General features: G+C 37.6%; 4 protein-coding genes across 4 annotated transcripts; 3 read left to right on the top strand and 1 right to left on the bottom strand.

The window, feature by feature from the left end:
* The first annotated feature begins 588 nt into the window (after positions 1–588).
* On the top strand, positions 589–5,035 carry LOC103932550 (protein Brevis radix-like 4). The gene is made up of 6 exons (XM_009342176.3): positions 589–729; positions 845–1,208; positions 1,304–1,686; positions 3,090–3,225; positions 3,427–3,827; positions 4,615–5,035. The coding sequence occupies exons 2-6, from the start codon at positions 1,074–1,076 to the stop codon at positions 4,691–4,693; spliced, it is 1,134 nt and encodes a 377-aa protein (XP_009340451.1). The 5' UTR covers positions 589–729; positions 845–1,073; the 3' UTR covers positions 4,694–5,035.
* A 6,780-nt stretch (positions 5,036–11,815) lies between these two features.
* LOC103932549 (protein BIG GRAIN 1-like C) lies at positions 11,816–12,979 on the top strand. The gene has a single exon (XM_009342175.2). The coding sequence runs from the start codon at positions 11,816–11,818 to the stop codon at positions 12,977–12,979; it is 1,164 nt and encodes a 387-aa protein (XP_009340450.2).
* Positions 12,980–21,682: 8,703 nt separating this feature from the next.
* On the top strand, positions 21,683–23,956 carry LOC103932547 (vacuolar protein sorting-associated protein 2 homolog 1). Its single transcript, XM_009342173.3, has 5 exons — positions 21,683–21,909; positions 22,670–22,800; positions 23,082–23,186; positions 23,304–23,564; positions 23,673–23,956. Exons 1-5 carry the CDS (start codon positions 21,873–21,875, stop codon positions 23,814–23,816), a joined length of 678 nt encoding a protein of 225 aa, XP_009340448.1. The 5' UTR covers positions 21,683–21,872; the 3' UTR covers positions 23,817–23,956.
* A 910-nt stretch (positions 23,957–24,866) lies between these two features.
* Positions 24,867–25,394, bottom strand: LOC125474982 (RING-H2 finger protein ATL16-like). The gene has a single exon (XM_048579302.1). The coding sequence runs from the start codon at positions 25,392–25,394 to the stop codon at positions 24,867–24,869; it is 528 nt and encodes a 175-aa protein (XP_048435259.1).
* Positions 25,395–27,369: the final 1,975 nt, after the last annotated feature.

A 27,369-nucleotide genomic window follows, 5' to 3' on the forward strand; every position in this document is an offset into this window, starting at 1 on the left:
GTCCAAAATCAACGTGCAAGCATTACTGGCCCCTTTGCCTTTGCTATGGTGATGTGATTCCCAGCTAATCCAAACCAAATGTTGAACCATCTTGGTCAAACATCCACAACAGCAGCCCACAAATCTTGGATCTTGGACTTCCAAACCAACATGGTATTAACAGGCCTTTCTAGAAGCCCACAAACAAATAGGAAATGGAGCCCCAAAAAAATTAAGGTTGTTTGGCTAAAATAGTTTATGAGAGCAGCATAATTCCTTACTACGATAGTTGAGATTTGAAATCAATAAAAGCGATTATTGAGTTTTTCTATCATCAATTATTTTATCTTTCAATGAAAAATCTCTATTAAATAAAAATAAAATAACAAAAATACCCTTAATTTTTGTCAAATTATTTCGGACCATTGTGTATTAAATTCAAGGTAGTCATTGTGGTTCTTATTTAACAAAAATTTGACCAAAATGATTGACGATAGACAAACTCAGAAATCAGAATGATGACTTATGCGGGAGCATTTTGGTTAAAAAGACAAAATAATCCAACCCGGTAAACACCCGGTACCCGGTAAAAGCACCCGCTTCCCGTTATAGCCAATCAACGAGCCTCGAGCCAAAAAGAAAACACACCACACTCCTCTCTCTTTCCCCATCTCTCTTCTCTCTCTGTCTCTCCTCACTCGTCACTACCACATCACCATTAACTCCGATGACACTGAAACTATAATATTGGTAGGTAATTCTTACCCTCTTTTTTTGTTTTAATTTAATTCAATTTATAATTATTATTCATGTTTTATCTTTTCTAACTAAATAAATTTTGATGAGGGAATCTTCTTTCTGGTAGGGTAATTTAAGGTGGCATTTAAGGAGTCTGTCTCAGTCGTCTCTCTGATAGCTGACAGTTGCAGCACTCACTCATCCCGCCCTTCCTTTCCCACGCCTTCTTTTTCCTCTCCAAATTCCATCCGTCCGGCGCCGGGAAACGCGAAACGACCTCGTTTCGCAGCAGCATTCCGTTTCGATTCTCCTCTCTCTGGGAATTACGAAGACCAAGTGTGCGCGGCGCAATCGCAATGCTGACGTGCATAGCTCGTCCGAAGAAACTCGGCGACGACTCACTGAGTCAGCCCGAGATGTCCGACTCCACCAACACTCCGGCTTCCTCCAGTCACAAGCAGCAAGCCGCCATTAAGTCGCTCACGTTTCAGGTACTAACTCGAAACCCTAACCTGTACGTACACGGGTATGTATGTATCGACCTGAATTGTTGTGATTGGCGGTTTCGGCGGTTCGAATTTTGCAGCTCAAGGACATGGCATTGAAGGCGTCCGGAGCCTACAGGCACTGCGCCCCTTGCGTGGGGCCGGTGACGGCGAATCAGAGTCGGTTCAAGGGGAACGGCGAGTCGGACGCCGACTCGGACCGGTTCAGGTGGTCGTACCGGCGGACCGGGAGCTCGAGCTCGACGACACCGAGGACTTGGGGAAAGGAGATGGAGGCGAGGCTGAAGGGGATCTCCAGCGGCGAGGGGACGCCTAACTCGGCCAGCGGACGGCGAGTCGACCCAGTCGTGTTCGTGGAAGAGCGCGAGCCCAAGGAGTGGGTAGCCCAGGTGGAGCCCGGTGTTCTCATCACCTTCGTCTCCCTGCCACGTGGCGGGAACGATCTAAAGAGCATTCGCTTCAGGTAAATAAATCTCCCTCGAAAAAATTAGACGGTCTGATTTCAGTCGGAGATTCTGATCCAACGGTGGGTGTTGGGATTTGATTTTTGTCATGCTTCAGTAAGTTAGGTGATGTTTGGATGCCTGTTTTCCTTATTTTTTAAATTTTAATTGGCAATTGGTTTTTATTTTTATTTTTAAATGTACTCCAGAATTCATATAATCTTAATTTGCAATCTAAATTTTCAAAATTTAGAAATAAAATACAAGCAATATAGGAGGACGGGCAATTTGAATACGTTACTTTGGTGGTAAAGATAATTTCTCTTTACACTTAAGCTACTACCTCTTCCTAAACATGTTAAACCCATAGCGTACGAGAAAAACTTCGATATGTTCTCACCCTATACGGATTGTAGAGTCGAATAGACTAAAATACAGATTATAACGTTTTATGTTTTCTTGAGAGCTGCTAGTCCACATCCAAACATGCCCTTATGCACCTCCAACGCTCTATTCAATATGAACCCTTAAGTGGGGCCGGGATGGGCCCCCACAGGGGCCAGTAAAATTCACGCCTGATGGCAAAGCAAAGAAAAGTCCAAAAGGAGAGGCGTGATGGTGAGGATTGAAGTGGTGGGTGGGCCACTCTTGATTGCGTTAGGAAGCTTTTTCACTGATTGTGTCGTCATGTCGGGGAAGCCCTTTAGATTTCTTTATCTAAAATTCTACCACGCCTGCCTGAGTCTCCGTTGCCTTTGTCTTTTCTTGCTCCCATTATTTTTCTTCCATTTTTTGTCCCCTAAAATTTTACAGCGACACAGAAGGACTACTGTGATTCCGAAAACTACGTACGTGACAAAATGTGAACATCCAACTTTAGATTTTAACAACAGTGGGTTTCTTGTTGCCGAAGAGACAAAAACAAAAATGGGGTTGCTTTTGTTTTGTTTGGTCATGTGCACTCATGTCAATTTAGTATTTGAATCGATTCTGTTCTGTATTGATGGGCTTTTGAAAAAAGCACTTATTGGGTTTGATGGGTTAGGCACTGCTAGAAAAGCCAATTTGGCCAACATGGGAGACCACTTTATTCCGTGCACCCAAGTATAGCTTTGCCTTTTTTGGAGTTCTGTTCTCACTTTGATCCGCTTTGTCAAAAGGCGTTGCGCGCCCAATTCGTAGTGGCGTAACATATTTAACAGTAACATGCGATTTTTCAAGTGGAAGAAATGAAACTCTAGTAACAAGAAATGTATGATTCTTTCTTGCTAATTATTGCAAAACTGATCATAATGCCCTAGTTACAGAAAACGAATGTTTTCAAGCTGGTTTGTGCTTGTGGCGTGCGTCTTGTTCTTGCTTATTTTGCTGTAATTTCACGACATCAGGGATTCTTAATTCTTGTTTTATCTTCTCTTACTAGTCGAGAGATTTTCAACAAATGGCAAGCTCAGAGGTGGTGGGCTGACAACTATGATAGGGTCATGGAACTTTACAATGTTCAAAGGTTTAACCGGAATGCTTTCCCGCTTCCAACCCCAGCTAGATCAGAAGATGAGGTAAGCCCCAAGTTATGTATGAGAAATAGCATTGTGGCAATTCAATTACAATGGCAATTCTATGTTGTTATCTGAAGGCAATACTAGGTTTCTGATGACAATTCTAGTTCAGCTTTACTACTTACAGAGTATTATATTCAATGATAAGTTATGTTGTTTTCTTTTCATATGAGTGATGTCTTGTTCCTCTCTTTGTTGCAGAGTTCAAAGATGGAATCTGCTGAAGCCAGCCCTGTAACTCCACCACTAACCAGAGAACGCTTACCTCGCAACCTGTATCGTCCCACAGGGATGGCTATGAGCTACTCATCATCAGATTCGCTTGATCATCACCCAATGCAGTCCCGCCATTACTGCGATTCAGGCGGTGTCAATTCCACCCCAAAACTCTCCAGCATAAGCGGGACCAAGACAGAGACATCATCCATGGATGCTTCTCTCAGAAGTAGTTCATCAAGGGAGGCAGATCGCTCAGGGGAGCTATCGATCAGCAATGCCAGCGATATGGAGACTGAATGGGTTGAACAGGATGAGCCAGGGGTTTACATCACTATCAGAGCATTACCAGGGGGCAAACGGGAGCTTAGACGGGTCAGATTCAGGTAATGTCCTTAACAACTCAATGCAGCTCTAGTATAATAGTGCTTATTTGAATTCACAACTTGGTCAATGGGCTGCAACCGTTCACTAGTAAGAAATTGAGTACAGTTACATCAACTTGTTTCTGTTAGACTATCAACTACCCAAAAGAGTAGGGAATTTATGAAGAAAATTTGCAATGCATACCTATCGACGTTGTATTCTTTAAAATAAGTAAGTTTAATCAATTTTACCCCCGCAAAACGACCATAATCCCACCAATGTATACTTGTAGTTTTATCAAAACGGTTGTGCACTATTCTTGTGGCCCATCTAGTGAACATCCATCGGATTGCTTATGTTTTTAATCCTCACTGGACAGGGATTCAAAGTTGCAACTAAGGTTGACTTCACGATAATTGTTCATTGCAGTAGCTTTGTAGAATCATTGCAAGATTTCGAGCATAGTGAATGCTTTTCTTTTGTCAAGTAGGCTGATTTTCGACACCGGGTCCCTACATGGCATTATATCATAATTGAGGTTCAGCTTACTGACAATTATGACTTAAATTGCCAGTGATATGAAACCCTATCATCAACTATATGACATCAATATTACTGCAATAATTTCTGCTTCCACTAGTGCTTTTCATCTTTAGGTGGTACATGTCTAACATTAAACATGTTCGAGTGTAGAAATGCAATTCTCTTTTCTTTTTCTTTTTTTTCGTGCTTGTTTATTTTCATGATTTGCAATTATATTGACTTTGGCATGAATATTTGACTTCCCTTCATATTCATGTGGTGCAGCCGAGAGAAATTTGGGGAGATGCATGCCAGATTGTGGTGGGAAGAGAATCGGGCAAGGATACACGAACAATACTTGTGATTGAGAAAATCGGGTGGCTTCCAGAAAACTTGAGGAGGTGTTGCTTTCGTGGATTGGTTTTCTTTTTCGGTTTTTCCATACTGGTAAAGCCTTGTCTATAGAGATATCTAAAAGGGTGCCATTGGCAACTCATGACGTTCGGAGGGATGAATATCAAGCTTCCCCTGTTCATGATCCAAAATATACGTACGGGATTGGTTGGGGGGCGGTCGGGTCATAGTCTTAATTTTGTTAATTTTTCTGTTTATTGGTGGATGAAGAGCATCAGTTGTATCTGAATTTCGGTTCAGGAGTTGAAAACATGTGTATCGGTCAATACCAAATCAAGGATATGTTCTCTTCTCTCGTTCGTTCGTTCCTGTCGCACTTCTCTTCTGTTAACTGCATTTTTTTTGGACAAAAGTTAAGTGCATTTTTATATGCTGTGAAAATGTTGGAGGGGAAGTAAATTGGTCATACCAAAAAAGAGAAGCCCAGGATTTGATAAAAAAAAGAAAAAAGAAAAAAAATAAAGAGAAGCCGAGATAAAGTGAAGTAAAAATTTAATGATAGTGCCAAGCGAAGAGTCAACATCAGGAATTCGGGTGCAAATGTAAGTACTTTTAAGCAATTGAACTACAAATCGTCTGCTTCTACATGCTTATAAAAACTCTAGTTACAGTAAATGAGTATGCAAAATTCTTATGAACATGTTTTGTGGATGTAGCTTCACTCAAAGAACGTGTCACGTCATGTTAATTATATGAGGATTTAACATATATAAGATGGAGACTACTTGTCAAGCATTTCATAAAAAATGCCTCTCGTTCACTTCAAGTAACCTCTTTCCTATATTTTTTTTTTTCATAAACGTTATTGAAATTATTTTAAGATATTGGTGAGAATTAAATAGCTTTAATACGCATTTAGTATCATTTATATTCATGGCCGGTTTGGAGATCTTTTCAAAGTTCAATGGTGGTTTTCATGGAACTTACAAATGATCGCAAAGGAATTTCATCAAATGCTGGAGGATTGGATTAAACACGAAGTAGTTTTTTTATATGATCAAAGTGTTATGGCACTATCAAATATGTTAAAGTTATAATCCGGTGAAAATCAAATATGTTAAAGTTATATTCCAGTGAGATAGTTACAAGACTTTATCTGTATTTGTCTTGTACAAATTATTTACATTGTATTTGTCGACATAATTTTTTTTTACAGCATAGTCTTTTGAATATATTGCTATAGTCTTATTTGATATTGGGTATTTATTAAGGCTTTTTAGCCAAAATGGTTATTGAGATTTGCATAACACATCACTTTGGTCTCTGAGATTGAAAATCAATAGAAATAGTTCCTAAGATTGTCCACCATCCATTATTTTGGTCATTTCGTTAAAAACTCCGTTAAATGTCCTAGAGCTCTGTCACGCCCTGAACCCGGCGTCGGTAATAAAAATAACTCTGAATTCGAAACGTGAGTTAAAAACTAAATAAATAAAATAAAACTGAAATAACGGAGTGTGAATTTTATATAAAAAAAAATCGAGAATTCTTTACAATACTAAAATAAATACAAAATTATATCCTCACACTTAATCTGATCTCATCCCGTCTACCCTCTTAGACCGTTTAGTTCGTAAACTTGCATAACAAGAGAGGGGTGAGCTTTTCCAAAGCTCAGTAGGGACATAACCTTATCACAATAATTGACAATACTAAATTAAGTGTGATAAAATCATGTAATCAAGTACCAAATGCAATGCAATACTCTTCGTCTCTACCCGTTAATTCATATAATAAAACATGCGGACCTACATGCCCTATACCGTGCATTTTACCTCTGCAGTGGTGGTTCGAATGTTCTAATATACAAATTAACCCCTTGTAATTCAATCATCCCAATTTCCCCTTTTGTTAGTCATCTTGCCAAAACCCTTCGTCACCAGTCCCGAATTACCCTTAAAGAATTTGTGCACTGTGGGCTAGCCTGAGACCTGGTACCTGCTAAGAGTTTGGCTCAACTACACAAAAGATCTTTTCCAACTACCCACATTTCCAATTCTTTCTCAACACTGAAACTCCAACCACATAACACCTCATGAATGATGCACAATTAATCTCATTTCATATTCCATATATATCACCAATGAAACACCATTCCAAGAACAATTCACAATTACAACTCTATGCCAATTATCATCCAATCCCAATCAATCAATCAATATTAACAATAATATAACACTTCACGAAATTTAATAAGATCAATCTCTGTAAAGGTCTGTCGTATTTCTCCTACCTAGAGTCCAAAGCAAGCAAACAATGTCCCTTACCAACACCTCGATTAAACACAACCGTTGCGGTAACTGGAGTTCCTGATCTAACAAATAAACTATATCACTATATAATCCCTATATCTAGCAACCAATATAAACTCCTTTATTTTATAATTTCGATATTAGGCTTAACATCACCTTATCTCAGTTGGACCTTTAAAACATTTTTCTTTCTTATTTGAGTCCTCAAAAATTTCTCAATTATATACATGCTGCCTTGCTGGAAAAACAGTAAACATCTGCCTCCAAAACAATTCTAAAATCACAGTTTTGTCTCAAGCCTTCGGGTAATAACAAAACTGCCCCAAACTTTTAGAGAACTGTAAAATGGCGCCAAATCTGAAACTTATATTTCAGTTTGATCCCAGCAGCGTGAATAGTGATATTCATGGCTATTTTCCAGATTGGTTCCTCCTGTCTTTCAATCCCAAAACATGTCCAAATCCATTTATCATGATCTCTAAGTACCAAATCACCATTCAAGTTCACCAAGTTTCCTTAATTTCGTAACGGCCACAAAATACCAAGGTTTAAAAAAAAAACATGAAATAATTCTAGGGTTTGCCATGTGCTGCCACGTGTCAGGGCCACCCACTCCTCATCTGCCATTTTGCACTCTCATCCATTAAATTCAAAGTTCTATTAAAAGTTCATTCGAGCTTTGAAAATTGATTCCAAAGATGCTACAAAGTCGTAATGAAGTTCACTGCTTTCATATGAAAACTGTTAAAATAAATAAGCACAACATATTTTTTTTCAAATATTTCTCTTCTTCGATAATAAATTCTTGGGATATTACAAGCTCTTAGCTGGAAGTTTGGGTAATTTTCAAAGCATCGTAACTCAATTGTTTGCTAATCAAATTCGACCCATAATATATCAAAATGAAGATAGGAAAGTGTAGAACAAGATTATACCTATTTGGAAGCCCAATGATTGCCGGAGATGATGAAAAATAGCCTGAAAGGTGACTAGTATGCAGGAAAACTGGAAAACTCGCCGGAAACTGAGTAAACTTTAAACGTTCATAACTTCTTTAATACTCAACGAAATCGAGTGATTCAAAAACAAAAAGCATACATCTAGACAAGGCAAAGAGAATGGTACCTTTCTCGATGCCTAAATCGCCGTGGTTTGGCTGGAAAATGGCTTGAAAGTGATATCTTGGTTTTGAATTAGCCACTTTTGAGTTGTTTTCAAGCCAAACCACAGCGAATTAGCCGTTGATAAATGTACCATTCTCTTCTTCTCATTGAGAAGTATAATTTTTGTTTTTGAGTCACTCGATTTCATTGAGTATTGAATAAGTTATGAATGTTTAAATTTTACCTAGTTTCCAGCAAACTTTCTAATTTTCCTGCGGACCAGTCACCTTTCAGGCTATTTTCCGGCATCTCCGGCAATCATTGGGCTTTCAAATAGGTATAATCTTGTTCTACACTTTACTATCTTCATTTTGTTATATTATGGGTCGAATTTGGTTAAGAAACAATTGAGTTACGAAGCTTTAAAAATTGCCTGAACTTCCAGCCAAGAGCTTTGAGACACTTAACGGAGTTTTTAACGGAATGACCAAAATAATGGATGGTGGACAATTTTAGAGACCATTTCTATTGATTTTCAATCTCAGGGACTAAAATGATGTGTTATGTAAATCTTAGGGACCATTTTAGCTAAAAAACCCTTTATTAACATTTCTATTATGCTAATAACACAACAAAGATTTCAAGTGTTATTGAAATTTGTTAATTAAAAGCAGTATTGTGGATATTAAGACAGTTTTATATCTAAATAAAATTTGAAGAATGTAATTTGTAAGTTATGTATATTTCTGATTCAAAAATCATCATGCACTCATTTGTTTTTTTTTTTTAATAAGAACACTAGCATATGCCAAACATAAATTGCGTGAACATTTTTTTTTTAAAGGAAGGAGAAAGGAAGAGAGTGAGAGAACGTGGTAGCGGGAGAGAGGTTTTTATTTTTATTTTTTAATATAAAAAGATTAAAATCACATGTAGGTAACGTTTTTTTTTTAAAGGAAAAATGTGTGTTCTTGTAATTACCAAATTGTTCATAAGTTTTATTTCTATTCAGTTTTAATTAAGGGGTTTGAATGGTAATTTCATGGAATTTTGGATGACAACTAGAGTTGCATTAATATGTAGTTTATATAAGGAAGAAATATATTTTGGATGATTAACAACTTTTGATTCTTTTTCTTTTTGTCACTTAATATTACAGTTTAATGATATTCCTTTTGTAAGTAAAAAGTTTTAGGGCCTTAAATGGTAAATTTGATACCATATTATTATAATTTATAATGGTCTCATTGTATAATTTAGCCCTATATTATTGTGAAACATAGCTGTTCTATTAAGGTCCTCATTTTGAGGACCTGTGAGGTCCTTTTTAGATGAGCCTTCAAATACGGTAGATTAAACTATCAACTTAAATCATTCCTATAATTCGGAAACAAAATTGTAACATCCCACATCGCCTAGGAGAGTGGATCCTGTAAGCCTTATATGTATATTCCCATCTCTACCTAGCACGAGGCCTTTTGGGACCTCATTGGCTTTGTGTTCTGTAGGAACTCTGAAGTTAAGCGAGTAGTGTGCAAGAACAATCCCAAGATGGGTGACCCACTGGGAAGTTCTCGTGTGAGTTTCCAAAAACAAAATCGTGAGGGTGTGGTAGCGGCTCAAAGCGGATAATATCGTGCTACGGTGGAGTCGGGCCCAGGTTGTGGTGGGGGCTCGGGCTGGGATGTGACAATTTGGTACAAGAGCCAATCCTTAGTCGGAAGTGTGCCGACGAGAACGTCGGGCCCCTAAGGGGGGTGAATTGTAACATCCCACATCGCCCATGGGAGTGGATCCTGTAAGCCTTATATGTATATTTCCATCTCTACGTAGCACGAGACATTTTGTGAGTTCACTGACTTCGGGTTCTGTAGGAACTCCGAAGTTAAGCGAGCAGCGTGCGAGGATGGGTGACTCACTGGGAAGTTCTCGTGTGAGTTCCCAGAAACAAAACCGTGAGGGTGTAGTAGGGGCTCAAAGCAAACAATATCATGCTACGGTGGAGTAGGACCCAGGTTGTGGTGGGGGCCTGGGCCGGGATGTGACAAAATACTAATTGATAAAACAAATAAAATAAAATAAAGAGAGAATAAAGTTTTACATCATGTTGAATCCTTTCTATCTGCAAAACCTAATCTTCTCATTGAATATTTAAATCCAACAAATTGCATAAAGCCCTAATAACTTTACACATCCAATTTCATCCAATCTTTTATCAATAATATCCAAACCTAGTTAGTTACAAAACAAAAAAATATTGATATTGTGTGGTTTCGAAAATTAGAATCTCCTTCTTCTTGAACTCATGAACCCTTTTTTCATATGAAATTTTTCGACAATGGTGAAAATTTTGAAACAGATTTCTCTTCCTTTTTCCTTACGCGACAAGGAAAAAACAAAAAAAACTCAGGAAGAGAAAAGGGAAGTGAACGATCGAGAGAGATGGAGAGAGGAAGGGATGTGGAGGAAACGGAAGGTTTCATGCTAGAGGTTTTTTAAAATTTATTCGCAGAATTATAGTGTTTCAGTGTAACAATTATTATAAAAATTGAAAATTAATCTACTATAAAATTAATCTAAGAACTCATATGAAAAAGAATTTCACGTGTATTCAAAACGAAGATCTTAGGCGAGCAAGAGAAAATGGAAAAGAAACCAAATGTTGCACTCATTAGTCTTACCATTCAAAAGAAAGAATCAATAAAGTTTACCACTTGCCACCAAACACAGAAATTTTGTTCTTCAAAAAGAAATTTAACAGTAACTTGTAAGAAAAAGTAGGCTAACCTGGAAGACCTTCAAATACCATAATTCACCCGCACGCACGGCACTTTCTTTCTAACTTATTCCTATAAATCCTACTACTTCTCTATGTGCCTTTCTTTCTTTCCAATCTCAACACTTTGTTCTTTGTTGTACACAAACCCTACTGCAAAAGACACGTGAACAAAACCATATAGATTATAAAAAACGAGTTTCGTTCATTTAGTCATTTGGTGATTAAAGATTCATAGTTATTAACTTATGGATTTAATATTAAGTATTGAGTAAAATAAGAAAATCACATTCATTTCCCTTTCGCCCTTAATATCAAGGAAGAACTAATAAAAAGTCCATGACAAAACTTTTTTTCTATTATCGATAAACACTTAAACAACTTTTCTTATTATTGAGGACATTTTTTATATTACAAGGACAAAAAACAAAAAAGAAGTCACACTTTAGATAAAGGAAGTTGTTTAAGAATTTTTTTATATAATTTTTTTTAAGGATAGACTTTTTATTAATTATAATAGAAAATCTAATGATGAGTGACCTGTATTCCTAAGTTAGATTGAGATAATATTTATGTTTTTTTTATTACAAGCGATGATACTATTTAAAGCTATATTGAGAGGAGTGAGGATTTGAACTCAACGTACAACTAAAAAAAGACCCTAACCACCAGGATAATTATCGCTTACATATATATGTTATAAAAAACAGAGGAAACTTGCAACCTCTTCCTGTTCTTTCTTGTTTTTTCACATGATCTACTTGCATTCTATAAAAAACCCTTTGCAGCTTTTGGCAGTCTCTAAGCAGACACTCCAGCAAACACAACTTCTTAAACTATTTCTCACTGTTCTCTGCTTTTCTCACACTCTCTCTGTTTCCTCTGTTTTTGGCCTATAAAACTCCGTTTTTTCTCTGTAAATTTTGTGTAAGCAAATCAAGATGTATGCGAGGGAGAGGTTACCGAAAGAAGAAACGTTTTTGAGGCGAAGAAGAAACCCATCTTTCTCTTCTTCGCTACTCGACTCCATCTACCGCTCAATTGATGAATCGAGCGGTGGAGATGGAGATCAGGGTTATGTTCGAGAGTCGACTACAATGGTCAAGAAACAGAGCAGTTCTACTAAAGGAGACAATGAGAAGGTTAATCTTCGAAGGGCTATTATGATTGAGAATTGGGTCGAGAAGCAGAGCGTTCACAGCTCCATGTTCTCGAACTCCGCTTCGAGTTCCTCGGAGTCGAGCTCAGGAGCTGCATTTTCGTCTTCCGAAACAGATTCGAGCTACAGATCAAGAACAAAACCGAAGGCGGTCGAGCAGAGGTTCGTGCAATTCGAGGAGAAGGAAAAGAGTGAGAGTGGCGGAGGAAGTGCGTTTTCAAAGACGAAGCTACGAGCTTTGAAAATCTATGAAGAATTGAAGAAAATGAAGCAACCAATTTCGCCCGGCGGGCGGATTGTGAACTTCATCAACTCGATTTTCAATTCCGGCAATGTCAAGAAGCCAAAAATGTGTTATGTTGGAGCTGTGGAAGATGTGACCATTACAGAGAATGTGTCGAATTTGAAATCGGCTTGTCCTTCTTCTTCTGCTTCTGCTTCTACTTTCTCAAGATCTTGCTTGAGCAAACCGTCTTCAAGAGCGAAAAAATCGAGCAATGGCACGAAAAGGTCCGTTAGATTTTACCCAGTGAGTGAGATTCTTGGTGAGGATTCTCAGCCTCCAAACCACCTCAAATGTGTGTTCGAAGAAGACCCAAGCTTGATGCCAAAACCCTCTTTTCAAAAATATGCAAGGGCTTGTCCTGGTAATTATGATAAGCTGATCCAACCGGTTAAGAGTCGAACAGAAGACGTGCTCACATTTAATCGTAGCACAAAATCAACAAGTTACAGAAAGACTGGGGCGGTTAGTCAAAATTTGGTGAGAAGTTTTTGCGACAATGCAGATGATGAAGAAAGTGATCATGATGCTGAGAGCTGTTCAAGTTCTGATCTTTTTGAGCTGAATCATCCAGTTGGGGTTGGAAGGTACATGGAAGAACTTCCTGTGTATGAGACTACTAATTTCAGAACCAATCAAGCTATTGCCCAAGGGTTGTTGTAATTTTCTATATTTCTTTATTTTTTTGTGAAAAAAATATGAGCAAATTGATTAAGGGTTTCTACTTTCAAATTCTCGGGGAGGTTATTGGTTGTCTTACTTGTTAATTTCTTGGAGTTCACCCTAATAATTTGGTTTAAGATTATATGTCTAAGCAAACAAAAGATTAATTTGACAAGAAGTGAAAGCAATGAAAACATTATTAAAAGAAATGATACGAAAACTTTTTCTTTTCAATTTTGTTTGATTGTGAATCTGAATCACCCATTAAGTTAATTTTTGTCTAATTTTGTGGTTTAGATTCAGAGCCTAATAACATAAGTTTGATAAGTGAAGTTACTTAAAGTAGATGTACTTCGAATGACTTTTTAGCCGAAAAATATGTTTAGGTTTATAATCTAACAACATAGATATTTATCCTGATAAAATAAAGTTTGATGAGAAAACAATACTCAAGTTATATATAAGTACTTTGAAGCACTTTCTTGCCGAAATACTGTTGTGTGAAAGCACACCAATGAGTTCCACACACATGAGTCGGTATTGCCAATATTCCCCCCACATTAGCGATTTGAGAGAAACGGGTATGAGGTTTTACCGAAAGGCCTCGGTAATATGTTTGTGTGGTACCATTGCTTATACAACACCAGATGGCTCTCCCTTAGCCGATGTAGGACTCAAATGTGGCTCTAATCTAAGCCACCATACTCCAACAATCTCCACTTTGGCATGACTCGAACCATCACCAAATTAACATCTTACAATCCAAATACAAATAGAGCTCCACCTTGACCATAGGCAACCAAATTCCAAATGAGCTATTCAACTTCGAACGATCGTGAGAGTCACCATGAGAGTCGCCAATCCCGTTGCTTGGGCTTTGATATCAATTGTTGTGCGGAAGCACACCAACGTGTCACATACACACGAGTCGGTATTACCAATATTTCTCCCACTTTAGTCACCCGGAAAATACAAGTATGGAATTTTACCAAAGGACCTCGGTAATATGTATGTCTGGTGCCATTGCTTATAAAACGCTAGATGGCTCTCCCTCTAGCCGATGTAGGACTCAAATATGACTCTAATCTAAGCCATCAAACTCCAACTAATACAAGGTTTGAATTGACAACCTATCAACAGAAATCTGATAAGACAGCGTTAGTTACTTTGAAAGCACTTTCTCTGTTAACGTCACATTCACACGCTTAAACTATAAGTGCTAACTCAAAAAAGCAGAATGAAAAGAGAGAATGGAAAAAGTAAAAACACACCAATCTTCTCTGCTAGAGAAGAGAGAAAGTGAAAGCTAGCTAGCAAGCAGTTGTTGCTAGGTGCTTTAGCACATGGCCTCAACCACCTGAAGTGTTTACGGGTGAAAATTACAATCACTTTAATCTCAAAGGGGGTTAGAAATTATTAACAACTCAGACCTTTTGGGCCATTTAATTATTGTCTGCACAGAAGAAATATTTTGTCAGCAGGATTGACAAGAACAAGAGAAACTTTGTTGGTTCCTTCTGGTATTTTTATGAAATGACTGGTTGTTCTGTCACTTACAATATTTCACCGCGTATTTAAGTTGAACACAAAGAATTCTACCCGTCGCTCACTAGAAACAGGCTCAGATACATGATTGAGTTGGTCATTAGACACTTTGCAGCATCCATGAACAGGAAGACAATGCTAGATCGTTAAAATGATCTCAATGTTGCAGAAATGGGATTAGAGGATTGAAATTTGAATAGGTTTTGGAGCTAGGGAGACAAGAAGGGGACCACTCAAGAGGAATCTAAGAAGTCAATATATTGGAGGATCAAGCATTATAGCATATATCCCAACAAACTTTTACACCATAGGAGAAAATAAAAGTTATGTGATCTTCAAATCCATATATTCTTGGTCCCCTTCATTGACTTTGAGTGCAATAGCTCTCAATTGGTTCTCAAAAGTGACAAAATTAGAATAAAAAATTACAAAAATTTGGGAAATTATTTGTGAAATAGGAGATAGACTTTAGTTAATCAAGATTTTAAGTTAACATATGGCTCTATGTATCTTGGTTAATCAGTGTGGTAACATGAGTTGAAGATTTGAAAGCGATATATGTCGTCAATTTATAGTCATGATTATCAATCTTAACTTAAGGGTGAAATGAGATAAGTATTGTTTTCTTGTTAAACTGTAAATTTGAACAACACATTTTGGTGAAAACCAACTTGATCAACAAATCAATAGTTTAAGCTAAGCGATGTAACTGATCCACAAAAGTATGATATCAAACTTGCTATTTGCATAAGACGAATTTAAAATTTCTCATGTAATGGAGCGGAATACCATACTGTACTAATGATCACATAAGCAAATATAAAAAATTGGGAAATTGCAATGTATACCAACTAAATTCACCTCATGTTTCTCAACAACCATGCATAAATCCGTGGCAAGTAGCCTGGATAATTGATTAATGGATGGTGATTTAAAACAAATGCATGTGTAGCAAATTAATACGTAATTATTTATATAAATAATATGAATTATATCGAGAGAGAGAGAAGCCTATATGTAGGGGAGTAGGAGTGTAGGAGGACCACGTAGCAGTTATCCCATCTGTGGGTTGGATCTTCTCCATACTTGTCCTCTGTAGAGAATTGGTTCGGTACTCTGCAATCTGCCGGTATGCCAGTTGCCCATTCTGCATTGTTTGCATGATTTCCATAACATAGGTGAGTCCAAAATTACATTATGCATTTGTCTCTTTAAACGTTAGATGTAGGATTTTACAAAGTGTTTCGGAGTACGCTGAGTTTTTTAAACGTTAGATCTTTGTTTAAAAATACAAAAGTTAAGATTTGACAGTTAAAAAGTCTGAAATATCATATACTCTGGAGTACCATTGAGTTTTTGTTAGGAAATAATACCACTACACTTATTTTTTGAAAAAGCAAACGCTGAGTATTAATAGTATTAAGGGTTGTTCAATATTTGGTCATTAAATAGAAAATTCATGTGAAGGAGAACTAACCTTCATCAACATTGTTAAAAATGATAGATAACATATTAATAGGTTTTGTTATTGGAAATGATATTTGAAGTTCACAGCAATAATGCTTTCTTCAATAGAAAACGAATGCTCATTCCATAGTTAGACCCTCATATTCAAAGCAGACATTGTTGGAGCTACTGTTTGTTTCAGAATGACTAAAAGTGTTTTGTGGATTAACAATCATTTTGGACATGATTTTAATCGAAAACTTTAAATGATCATTTTGTATACATTTCGATTTCAGTTTTATACTTAAAAAAAGAAAAAAAAGAAAAAAAAAAGCTAAATTGAAAACATATTTTGGTAATATAATTAGTTTTCAGTTTAAAAAAGAAAATACAAAAAGATATTTTTTTAACAAACGATATTATTTATATCAAGATCTACTCTAATCTTTGGAGAAAAACTCAAATTTTAGGTTTTAAACTTACCCCAACTTCCTCCAACCCTTGGGGCAAATATGAATTTTAACCAAAACTCATTTCTGGGGCAAAATTAGCCTAAGATTCCCCTAGGTTAGTGGGGCTGATCCACTATATATTTGTATTTTTTTAGTTATATGTTTATAAATTTGTTGAATCCAATGGCTAAGATCTAATATGATCAAATCCAACGGTAAAAAAAAGATCTAATGGTTCAAATTTAAATCTAACGGCTAAAGTAATTATAAAAAAAAATTATTTTATGTGTCATATTCTTTCGTAGTGTTCCATGAGTTTTATGGTGTGGGTTTAGTGATTTTTTAATATTTATCAAAATCTAAACATTTTTAGGTTAAAATGTTCGTAAAATTAAACTAGGATAGTCTACATAATTTTTTTTTTTAAAGTTACTTTAAGAAAAAAATTATCCTAAATTCATTTTTTAATAATCTCGGACTACAAATTTAACTCAGAAGGGTTGGAGGAAAAAAACTGTTACTGGGTTAAAACCTAAATTTTTTGGTCTAAGGGGGTGGGGGAATGAGCCAAACCTCACAATAGGCTGGCGATAATGTGATTCAAATTCATCTTTGACTAGAATTGAACCTAAGACCTCTCATTTACAAGTGAAGAAGAATAACATTATACCGTCGTATTAAGTGTGACACGCCCCGATCCCGATGTCTAGGGGACATCGGGATGTCCACATGTTGGCTGACACCCGAGGGTGACGCAAGCCATTTAATGAATGCATTTGCTAAGAACATGTGAAACATGCATGTAAATTTCACGTGAACTGCGCAATGTAATATTCCAACATAAAACCTTATAAAATAATATAATAATATTCAACTGCCAACAATGATAATGATAGTGATAATGCATAACCTGTTCAGAGCATACATCTAATTTAGAATACAAGCAGAAGGTGATATTACAATGATGTCAAAGCAGAAAGGATGGCACGATGTCACTGGTATGGGAATGCCTCATAGCTTGGATTGTAAGCCTCGTTCCTATGTCTTGAGGGGGTGCAAAACAAACATGAGTGGACCAAGTTGATATATAAGTAGTACAAACATAGTTATTCAACAACGTATTATCCCCCAAAGTTTATGAAAACTAATAGCATAATATGTGATAGGATTTCCGAAAACCCTAGCATGCCATAAAACCTTTCATAATACATATATCATATATAGTGTGCTAACTAGTGGTATCATAATCGCCCGAAGGTTCTCCATCATGCACCCGTAGGCAGAACATACGCCATGTGCCCATAGGTAGAACAATCACCCATAGGCAGGACATACGCCCGTAGGCAAGACAATCGCCCGTAGGCAGGACATACGCTCGTCATCTATGAGCGGTGTGAAATAAGAAGGACAGAATTGCCATTAATAGTTGCACCTAAGCACATAAAGGGTTCAATTAATAAATTAATAAAACTTTATCATAACGATTGAATTTTAGGAAACGGACGTCATAAACGGATTCAAGACGTCGAAAAACATAAGAGGGACCTCAAGTACCCCCACATGTCGCCGCACGTGCCTTCACGCGCTGCCATGGGTTGCCGAAAAGTTGGCTTGAAAAGTCGCTGGAGCCACCGTTGGTGCTTGTGCTCCATGCACTAGCATCGGCTCGGCCTCACGTGTGCCCACGCACAGGGTCACGCGTGGTTGGGCTCAGGGTTTGGGTCGGTTCTGGGTTTGGGACTGAAGGTTTTGGGCTTGACTTAGTGGGTTGGGCTTGGCATATTGGGCTTTTGGGCTTCTCAAATGGGTTGGTTCCATGGCCCAAAGGTTGGGGTTCCCTTAGGTTTCAGGTTAAGGGTTGAGCTGGGTTTCAAAGGGTTTTGGGCTTGGGTTCTAAAGGTTTGGGCTGAGGGTTTAATGGGCCAAAGGCCCGAGTCATTACGACCCAAAGGCTTTGTTTCAATTGGGTTTTGGGCCTGAAAGCCCAGCCCAAGGCTTGGGTTTGGGTCTCGACCCAGTTTTGTGAGGGAGAAGGCCAGAGATTTGGCCGGGAATCTCCTCGACTCCGTTTTGGGGTCAAACGTCAACCAAATTTCATCATACAAAAGCCAAAATGAAGATAAAATAGTAGGGATTCAAGTTGTACCAAGATAGGTTGGAGTTGGCGCCAGAGATGACCGGAAAAAGGCCTGAAATCTACGGTATTTTGCCATAGAATTGCAAAATGCTTCCTCAAGCTGTTTTCGTGCTTAAACTTTCACCAAAATCGTTTTCCATTCAATAACCAAGTAGTCTAGACTATGAAGGAAGGAGATCAAAAGGTGATTTCGACTTACCTTCGTCGGAAAATGCTTGTACTATGACTGCAACGGTGTCGGGAAAGAGAAAGTGATAGGAGCATATTTATGCTACTTAGTTATGTTGTTTCCTTGCATTTAGTTAGCTAGTTACTATTTATTATAGTGTTTTAAGCTATTTTCGTGTGTTTGTAGGTCATAATGACAAAGTTGGCAAGAAAAGACAATTTTGAGCCTTTTAGAGCAATTTTGGGCTTATTATGGATAGCTTGCATATGGAGCAAGGTGGATGGATGAATTTGAAGATCAAGAGAGGCTAGGAATGTGATTAACATCTGGAAGAATTAAATTGAAGACTTGGAAGATAAGGAATCAGCTACAAAGAAGGAGTATTATCCAAATTTCCTTATCTTATCCAAACCTTATCCAACCTTATCTTATCTTATCCTATCCTAATCTTGTCCTACCTTAATTCCAACTTCAAAGAGGACTCATTTTCACATTAAATCACCTAAATATCAAGTTCTAGAAGCTCTATTTTCGTGCCCTAAGTTTATGCCACATGTAACTCTTCTAGAAGTTCTAGAATCTGTCACAAGGACCATTCCTTGTCCTCCTTGGAATTTGATTGAAAGTGTCCTTGTTTTTTGGTGATTTGGAGTCCTAATTCCTCTCATTTTCAGCCCAATTTTGTGCCTCCCCTTCACCCTATAAATACATGATGCCACAACACTAAAAAAAACACCACCCACTACCCCAAATTCACACCACACCATCCACCACACCTCAGGAGCCTAAATTCACACAAATCCCCATTGTGGGCAGCAAGGAAGGAAGGAGGAGCCACCTGGAGTGTTGCTAGGTGTATTCTATTTTTGTTTTTAATGTTTAAGTTTAATTATCTTTGTTTTGCGAACATGTAAAACTAATTTCCTTTTAGTTAGAGGTGAATTCGAAGCCATGATTATATGTTTTATATGAATTGATTCCATCCAGTTATTGTTTTTTAAGGTATGAATGTGATTTGCTTATCTAAGTTACTAAAACTTGTTTATGTATGTGGTCGACACTTAATTTGCATGCATGAATTTGATGCTAGAGTATAAGGGGGTCTCACGTAATAGTTATTCACTTATATTCACAAGTAGTGGAGGTTGCTAGTCATAATCGTGTTAAGTAAATCCTTGGTATGAGTCTCATGCGTTTCATAGTGATGAATGCCTTGTCAATGCTTATGATTTTCATAGAACTTAATGACTTTTGACATGTATCTCTATCATGCGTTTCATATAAGGAACTTGAGAAAGATAATTTGGTTTAGATGCGTATTCCATCTAATTCAATGAAATAAGGAAAATCTGATGGTTAGTTGTGCGATGCAACTAACTTGGGGCGTTGTCATTCATAGTCTAAAGGAAAAATAACTGGAAATTGGTTTATATGCATATATCATGTGTGGAGAAGGACTCTCTAACTAGCCTTTCACCCATTTAATTCACCTAATTTCACTTTTTACAAAGTGTTTTCTACAAAGTTTTTGTTTTAAGTTTTAAATTCGTCAAAAACAATCCCCCTTTCATTTAGTCTTGTTATTTGAGTCAAAATCTGTTTTCTTTGAGTCTTTTGAGTCAAGTTAAGGTTTATTTTCGTCCAAAACACTTGTTAGGTCTAAAATTTAGTCTTTTTGAGTGTTTGTTGCTGTTTTGAGTGTTTTAAGTTAGTTTAGAGTCTATAGAGTCTAGTTTAGTGTTTTTGAGTCTTAATTGTGTTGATTAGCATCCCTTCTAATCCCCGGCCTAAAACGATCCCTACTTTCATATACTACAATCATAGGGTTTTAATTTGAGTGTAAGAATATTTCACATTAAAGAGGAAGAGTTGGGTGTTTGGTCGAGGGCGAGGGTCGTCGTCATTGCCAACAGGTGGTGATGATGGTGTGTGTGTGGATCAGGGAGAGGGAGAAAGTGTGCGAGAGAGATAAGAGTGAGGGTTGAGAAAGAGAGATTCGAGATTGAGAGTGGACTCTGGGAGAAGGAGAGAAGGAGAGAGAAAAGAGATGGGGATGAGGGTGGGGGTGGTGCCATGTGGCAAGCAAAGAGAAGGAAAGAATTTGGAGAAAGTCCAAAATGGAAACCGGATTGGGTAAGTGATAGGGGACAAACTGGTCATTTCATAACTCTGTTAATATGACAAAATACATAATTTGGGACGGGGTTTCACAAAGTGGCACTAAAAGACATTTTTTAAAAACTCAAGAAAATAGTTTTTGTTTAGGTTTAAACTTTTTTGTTCACTGAGCTTATACCTAAAGTCTATTTTGGTCATTATGTTTTTAATTTAACTAATTTGATTAGTATGTTTTACCAAGTTTACAGTGTGAATCACTTTCGATTCTTCAAGAAACGCTCAAATGTTTATGAAGCTTATGATAAGCTTTCACTGAAAGCAATTTTTTGAAAAAATTACGAGATAAGTGCTTTCTATAAAAGCACTCGCATACAAGCCGTGGGTTCTAAACGTGCGTGCTATAAGAATAGTATAGTATGCTCTCACGTACGGCGTGTTGGGACAATCCCGCACGTGAACCTGTCTGCGTCTTCCGAGTCCCTTTAAAAGCAATGCTCCCCACGTGTACCTCTGTGCTCTCTTACCGTCAGCTCCAAATGTGCAGCTTTCACTCGGCCGTTAAAACAAACAAACAAACAAACCAAAGGCAAAAACACCAGACGCATTTTCCCGCGTGCCGGTAAAACCAACCAATTTCTGACAAAAATAGCCGACCCAGAATTGGGCCTCGGTTTCAAGCCCACGAATCCCTCAAGGCCCAAAAGTGCAATTACAGAAAACCCATTGGGCCTTGGAAAAACTTAGATTTGCAATAAGCGTGCCAAAATAACGATCGTGTGGGGCCCACCACTCGAGAGTTGCCGCGTGTAAGGTGTCGTCGACGATGCTGATTGCATTCCTTAACCACTACACCAAAGCACCGCGTGAAGGGAAAACTCGACGAATCGGAAGCTTTCAAAAGCCGACGAATTCAATCCTTTTTTTGGAAAAATCTAATCGAAAGCGCAGCGCGCAGAGACGATTCGATCCGATCCAGGCCAAACCTGAGAAGTTTCAGATCGATTTTCGACCGTTCGATCCGGCGCCATGAGTTTCCTCTTCGGCAAGCGGAAGACGCCCGCAGGTTCGTAGATTGATCAATTTGGTTGAGTTTTATGTTGTTTTAGGGTTTTGGTTTGTTGAATTTCTATGATCTTTTATTTTCCTGATGTAAAACTTTGTATTGTGTTTTAATAGATTTGGAAATTGTAGAGAGACTAATTGGAGCAATACCGAGAAATTTAAACAATTTATTTGTTAATCAAATAATCAAATAAATGATGTTTTTGTTTCCTCAATTTTTTATGGCTGTGTAGTTAATTGTGAATAGGAAGCTGAATTGGAGGGGATATAAGATTTAATCCATTAGAAGTCAATCTAGTTTGTCAATGCTTTTCGCCAGTTCTTTGTTTTGCAATCTATGTGTATGCGTATGGGACATCGTTAGGGTTTGGACCAGAAATTCCACCCAATATCCGGAGTTGAACCCGTAGCGGTGTGATGTGTAATTTTCAGTTGGATTATGTGAATACAAAATGAAGAAAATCTAACTACTTGAAGTAGAAGGATATCTATACAATTGCGAACCTTTTGTTTGTACACCGTACGCTGCTATTTGCATATTGATATCTGAGTTTGATCGCTCAATTGGTAATTCGGTTGTTTGCTTCTTAAAGTTTGTGTACATTTTTGTATGATGTTGTCCATCTGACGGTAGACTTGATTTATGTCTTGATTCTTGTCTTGGGGCATGTAACACTAATTTTTATTTGTCTCATTGTTTTGTGACAATTACTGCTTTATAAACTGAAATTGTATATTTGGGTCTGAATTTGTGATTTTAGAACTTTTGCGGGAAAACAAGAGGATGCTGGACAAATCTATTCGAGAGATAGAGAGGGAGAGAGGAGCTCTCCAAGCACAAGAGAAGAAACTAATTCTAGAGATTAAGAAAAGTGCCAAGCAAGGGCAGATGGTGTGTTATTTTCTCTCTGCTATTTGCTGTTTTGCTTTATTTTTCGTGAGGCTCGATTTCAGTATCTTCCTCTGTTTGTGCTTTGTGGCTGAGCTACTCTTGACCGCAGACCTAAACTCCCTTGGCTCATTGTTGCCTAATTATCTGTCTCTGAGTTTTAGTTATGAAGTTGGTGTTATACATGCATAGAACATTTTCTGCTTTTACCTTTTAGCGTATAGACTTTGGTTTGATGGTCGCATAGCCTAACTGTGCTTTTTATCTGTCCAACTTTGTTTCAGGGAGCTGTTAAAGTTATGGCGAAAGACCTTGTTCGAACACGACATCAGATTGAAAAGTTCTACAAGCTCAAATCTCAACTCCAGGGTGTATCTCTTAGAATTCAGGTATATCTACATTCTGTGATTTATGCCTTTTAATCCATGTGAACGAAAGGTAGCTCCGTCATTATTTTGGTATCCTATTGGATGAGTTGTATTTTTAGAATTACTTTTTTCTTTCAGACGTTGAAATCCACACAAGCTATGGGAGAGGCAATGAAAGGAGTGACGAAGGCAATGGGCCAGATGAACAGGCAGATGAACTTGCCATCACTGCAGAAAATTATGCAAGAATTTGAGAGGCAGAATGAGAAGATGGAATTGACAACTGAGGTGATGGGTGATGCTATTGATGATGCGCTGGAAGGAGATGAGGAAGAGGAGGAAACCGACGAACTAGTGAGCCAGGTTCTTGATGAGATTGGAATTAACGTCAACCAAGAGGTACTTACATCAGTCGAGAACTCGTACATTTTTCCTCTCCGCTGTGGTTGACGAATTTAAAGTTTCTGAGCAGCGATAACATTTCTGTTGTTTTCTTATTCTCTGCAGCTTGTTAATGCACCATCGGCTGCTGTTGCTGCACCAGCTGCGAAGAACAAAGTTCCGCAAGTGGAAACAGCAGCAGCTGGAGCTGATGACGGTGGGATAGATAGTGATTTACAGGCGAGGCTAGACAACTTAAGAAGGATGTAGATTTCAATTTCTTGTATATTATTGGCAGTGTGAGAGGTGAGAGGTCTTTTGTGCATTGTAATATATGTGAAAATTTATGCCGGAATTTATCGAATCAAGATTTGACACGCGGATATTTTAATAAAATTACATTCGGTAAATTTGTACACAACAAACATGTTACGAATATGAGGAGATGCACATGCTTTGTAATGGTGAGATCGAGCTAGAGAACCCAACTTTCAAAAGGGTAAGCCTAAACTACGGGAGAGATTTGAACTTGGGTGCAGAAAGCAAGTTGTAAACTCGAAACACATTGACGGTCTGAGAGTTGTGAACACGGTGACGGGATTCAAAATTTTGTCTCATGGAGGCGAACCTAATAACGCTACAATACTAGAATCTTTTCTACAAGAAAAAACCCTCAAAATTTTGAAAATGGAGTTATGATGTTTTCATTGAATACAGTTGCAAGCGTATGATACATTGTCTTTGCAGAAATCACATGAACTCACTGCAAACTGTTCAAGTTGTTGAATTTTTTTAGCATTTTCGGATATTTTGATGACGTAAGGAAATCGTGATCGCAAGTTGCAAGCGTAAGAACCAACAAAAATTTCAGTATCATATACAATACAGTGCCAGTTTAAATTTGGATCCAACTGTGGCGAAATATTTTTACAATGTTTATCTAATCGGGCAATTTTCATTGTACTTGAATACGACCAAGTAACGTTACTATTTTACTTAAATTACAATAAGTAAATTTGTTTTATATTATATACTCTAAAAAAATGTATTAAAACTATCGTTTATCTTATTATAACACGTAAAATTATACATTAGAGTAACTTGTATTCCTGATAGTTTGGTAAAAAATTCTCCACCTAATCCTTGTTTTCTACCATGCACTCCTTGATACCATCGTCCCACTTTACAAACCAACAAACTCCCAAAAAAAAAAAAAGCCTTAAAAAAAATGGGAAATTTCAAATTTTTCTTTCTTTCTGTAAATGGAAAAAAAAAAAATGAACGAAAAAAAAGAAAGAAAAAAAAAAAACCCTAGAAAGCTCAGACTAGCAGGCCCTCTCTGGAATTGTCCTCCGGCGTGGTCGTCAACTGCGGATGACACCATGAGCTGACGGGCACGGGCGTGCGACAGAGCGGGCAGTCAGAGTGAGAATAGAGCCACATGTCTATGCAAGGAGCATGAAAAGAGTGCTTGCAAGTAGGCAGTTTTCTTATTTCTTCTCCATCCTCAAAAACTGACAAACAAACAGCACATTCAACAGAATTTTCATCTTTTGTGTTTGATCCCTCTTTCTTCTGGTACCTGAAGCTGCCCAAGTTCTCAAAGCTCCTACTCCTCCTCGTTCTTGAGAGATCAACCAAACTGTTTGATGGTCTTGACGCCGGAGACTGGCCATGGCGCCTCGAAGTCCATTTGATGAAGATAAGGTTGTACATGGCTAGGATTATGCCGGCTGTTCCGACGACTATGAGGCCATAATACAGCATGGGTAAGTTGGTTTTCGGTGACGGAGGAGGCGGTGGCGGCTGTGAAATGGGGCTTTGTATTGTGTAGAGCTTGTAACCCATTGTTTTGGGTTTTTGGTGAAAGTGGCAAGAGGATTTGGAGAGGAGGAGGGGCCTTAAATTAGTACTAGCTAGTTGTTTTAATTTCACAAAGAAGATTCTCCACTCTAAGCCATGTTATTATTAAATAGGTTTAAATTAAAATAAATTAACAATAATACTATTTAGACATACAAATTAAACACGCTTGATAATACATATTCTTCAGCACAATTAAACGATTTTATCTGTATCGAGATAATAACCTTTAAAATAAGAAGTCGTTAATCGAAAAGCCGTGGTCGTTATGTAGTTGTGGAAATAATAAACTTTGTTTATAATCTTTTGGGGTAAAGAATGATTGAAAGAAGACAAAGGAATGCACAATCACAGGACACCAAGCAAGGGTGGAGGAGAGTGACTTCAACTTGTAGATAAGAATTATTTCTCTCTCTCTCTCTCTCTCTCTCTCTCTCTCAGAGTCTGCCTTATTCTTGGCTAAGAGAACAATTAAATAGATATATTATTGTTCGATATGGTCGTATGAACGACCTGCAATCAACAAAATAAATTAAAATATTATCCGGCAGTTGTTTTATTCACTAATCCTGTAACTATTTATCCTTTAATTGGTAAACCATGGCTTTACAATTAAAAATTGTTAGGTATGAGCAAATCAATTTGAGTTGAAATTTACTTGAGGTTTAGAAATTTACACACATAATGATACTTTAGGAGTCAAAGTAACGGCAACCCCATATTTTATAGGAGAATATAATTACGGGATGTGTAAATGTGAAGACTCTAAGCCTTATAAATATTAGTTTTTTAGTGTTAAAACTTAAAAGAGAATTGAAACATTAAAAGAATTAACTGTTAAATACGGGATGTGTAAATGTCTAGACTCGGATGCTTTCCTTAACCATATAGCGCAATAATCGGTTTCAATAGCAAACATGTCCACACTTTTTTTCTTCAATGGTTGTGACTAAAATAGATTTTTGGAGGACTTACTCATGAAGAAACCAAAAGAACCAAAACCATGTCGACTCTTGGAACCTAATTTTTGTGGACCTTGCCTCTGGTCATGCATCCCTTCTCAGATACGTGCAAGTATTAGTAAGGGGCGTTTTGATACAGATGCCTAGTTCTTGAAATTTTAAGATTAAACATCCATGTCTTTTAGAATTTTGATTAAACATATTCTTACAATTTAGGCGCCACATAATACAAGATTATATGATTTCTCATTCTATGTAGTGTACCAAATTAACTATAAAATCTCTAGTGGTTATGATTCAGTATTCAATTTCAACATAATTCTGTTACAATTTTAAGGAACAACTTGACATTTTCTTCTATTTCTTACGTACCTTTTTCTTCCAACTCCACACCGTATTGGAGCACACACCAACTCTTCCAATCAATGTGTATATCGTACCACCGTTTAAGTTAATTTAATGACTGTTCTCCACCAACTTTGATGGTGGTATGATATATCACACCTTCAAATTTGAATATTGATACCATAGGGTAAGTGTCACATCCCGGCCTGGGCCCCCACCACAACCCGGACTCGACTCCACCGTAGCACGATATTGTCTGCTTTGGGCTCTACCATACCCTCACGGTTTTGTTTCTGGGAACTCACACGAGAACTTCTTAGTGGGTCACCCATCCTGGGATTGCTCTCGTGCGAACTCGCTTAACTTCAGAGTTCCGATGAATTCCGAAGCCAGTGAGCTCCCAAAAGCCCTTGTGCTAGGTAGAGATGGGAATATACATATAAGGCTTATAGGATCCACTTCCCTGGCGCGATGTGGGATGTTACAGTAAGCCTTTTGTTTTACCGCACTTTGTATCCATGTTTTCATAATTTTCACGTACCATGGTACATTTGGAAAGTTAACTTCGATTGGCACAATGCCTTCTAGATATTATAGTGGGTACATGTCACTTTAACATGAGGTACGTTTCAAGTTGCATGGTACATTTGGAA

This window comes from the organism of the source record quoted next, unplaced genomic scaffold (assembly GCF_019419815.1).
Source record: "Pyrus x bretschneideri cultivar Hongxiangsu unplaced genomic scaffold, Pyrus_bretschneideri_v1 Contig1, whole genome shotgun sequence".
Taxonomy (NCBI): domain Eukaryota; kingdom Viridiplantae; phylum Streptophyta; class Magnoliopsida; order Rosales; family Rosaceae; genus Pyrus; species Pyrus x bretschneideri.

Excerpts from the sequence above, each read along its gene's own strand:
- LOC103932550 (XM_009342176.3), top strand. The coding sequence starts at position 1,074 with ATGCTGACGTGCATAGCTCGTCCGAAGAAACTCGGCGACGACTCACTG. Across the intron at positions 1,687-3,089 it reads CTAAAGAGCATTCGCTTCAG|TCGAGAGATTTTCAACAAAT; the intron begins GTAAATAAATCT and ends TTCTCTTACTAG. Across the intron at positions 3,828-4,614 it reads CTTAGACGGGTCAGATTCAG|CCGAGAGAAATTTGGGGAGA; the intron begins GTAATGTCCTTA and ends CATGTGGTGCAG.
- LOC103932549 (XM_009342175.2), top strand. The coding sequence starts at position 11,816 with ATGTATGCGAGGGAGAGGTTACCGAAAGAAGAAACGTTTTTGAGGCGA.
- LOC103932547 (XM_009342173.3), top strand. The coding sequence starts at position 21,873 with ATGAGTTTCCTCTTCGGCAAGCGGAAGACGCCCGCAG. Across the intron at positions 22,801-23,081 it reads GTGCCAAGCAAGGGCAGATG|GGAGCTGTTAAAGTTATGGC; the intron begins GTGTGTTATTTT and ends ACTTTGTTTCAG. Across the intron at positions 23,187-23,303 it reads GTGTATCTCTTAGAATTCAG|ACGTTGAAATCCACACAAGC; the intron begins GTATATCTACAT and ends TTTTTCTTTCAG.
- LOC125474982 (XM_048579302.1), bottom strand. The coding sequence starts at position 25,394 with ATGGGTTACAAGCTCTACACAATACAAAGCCCCATTTCACAGCCGCCA.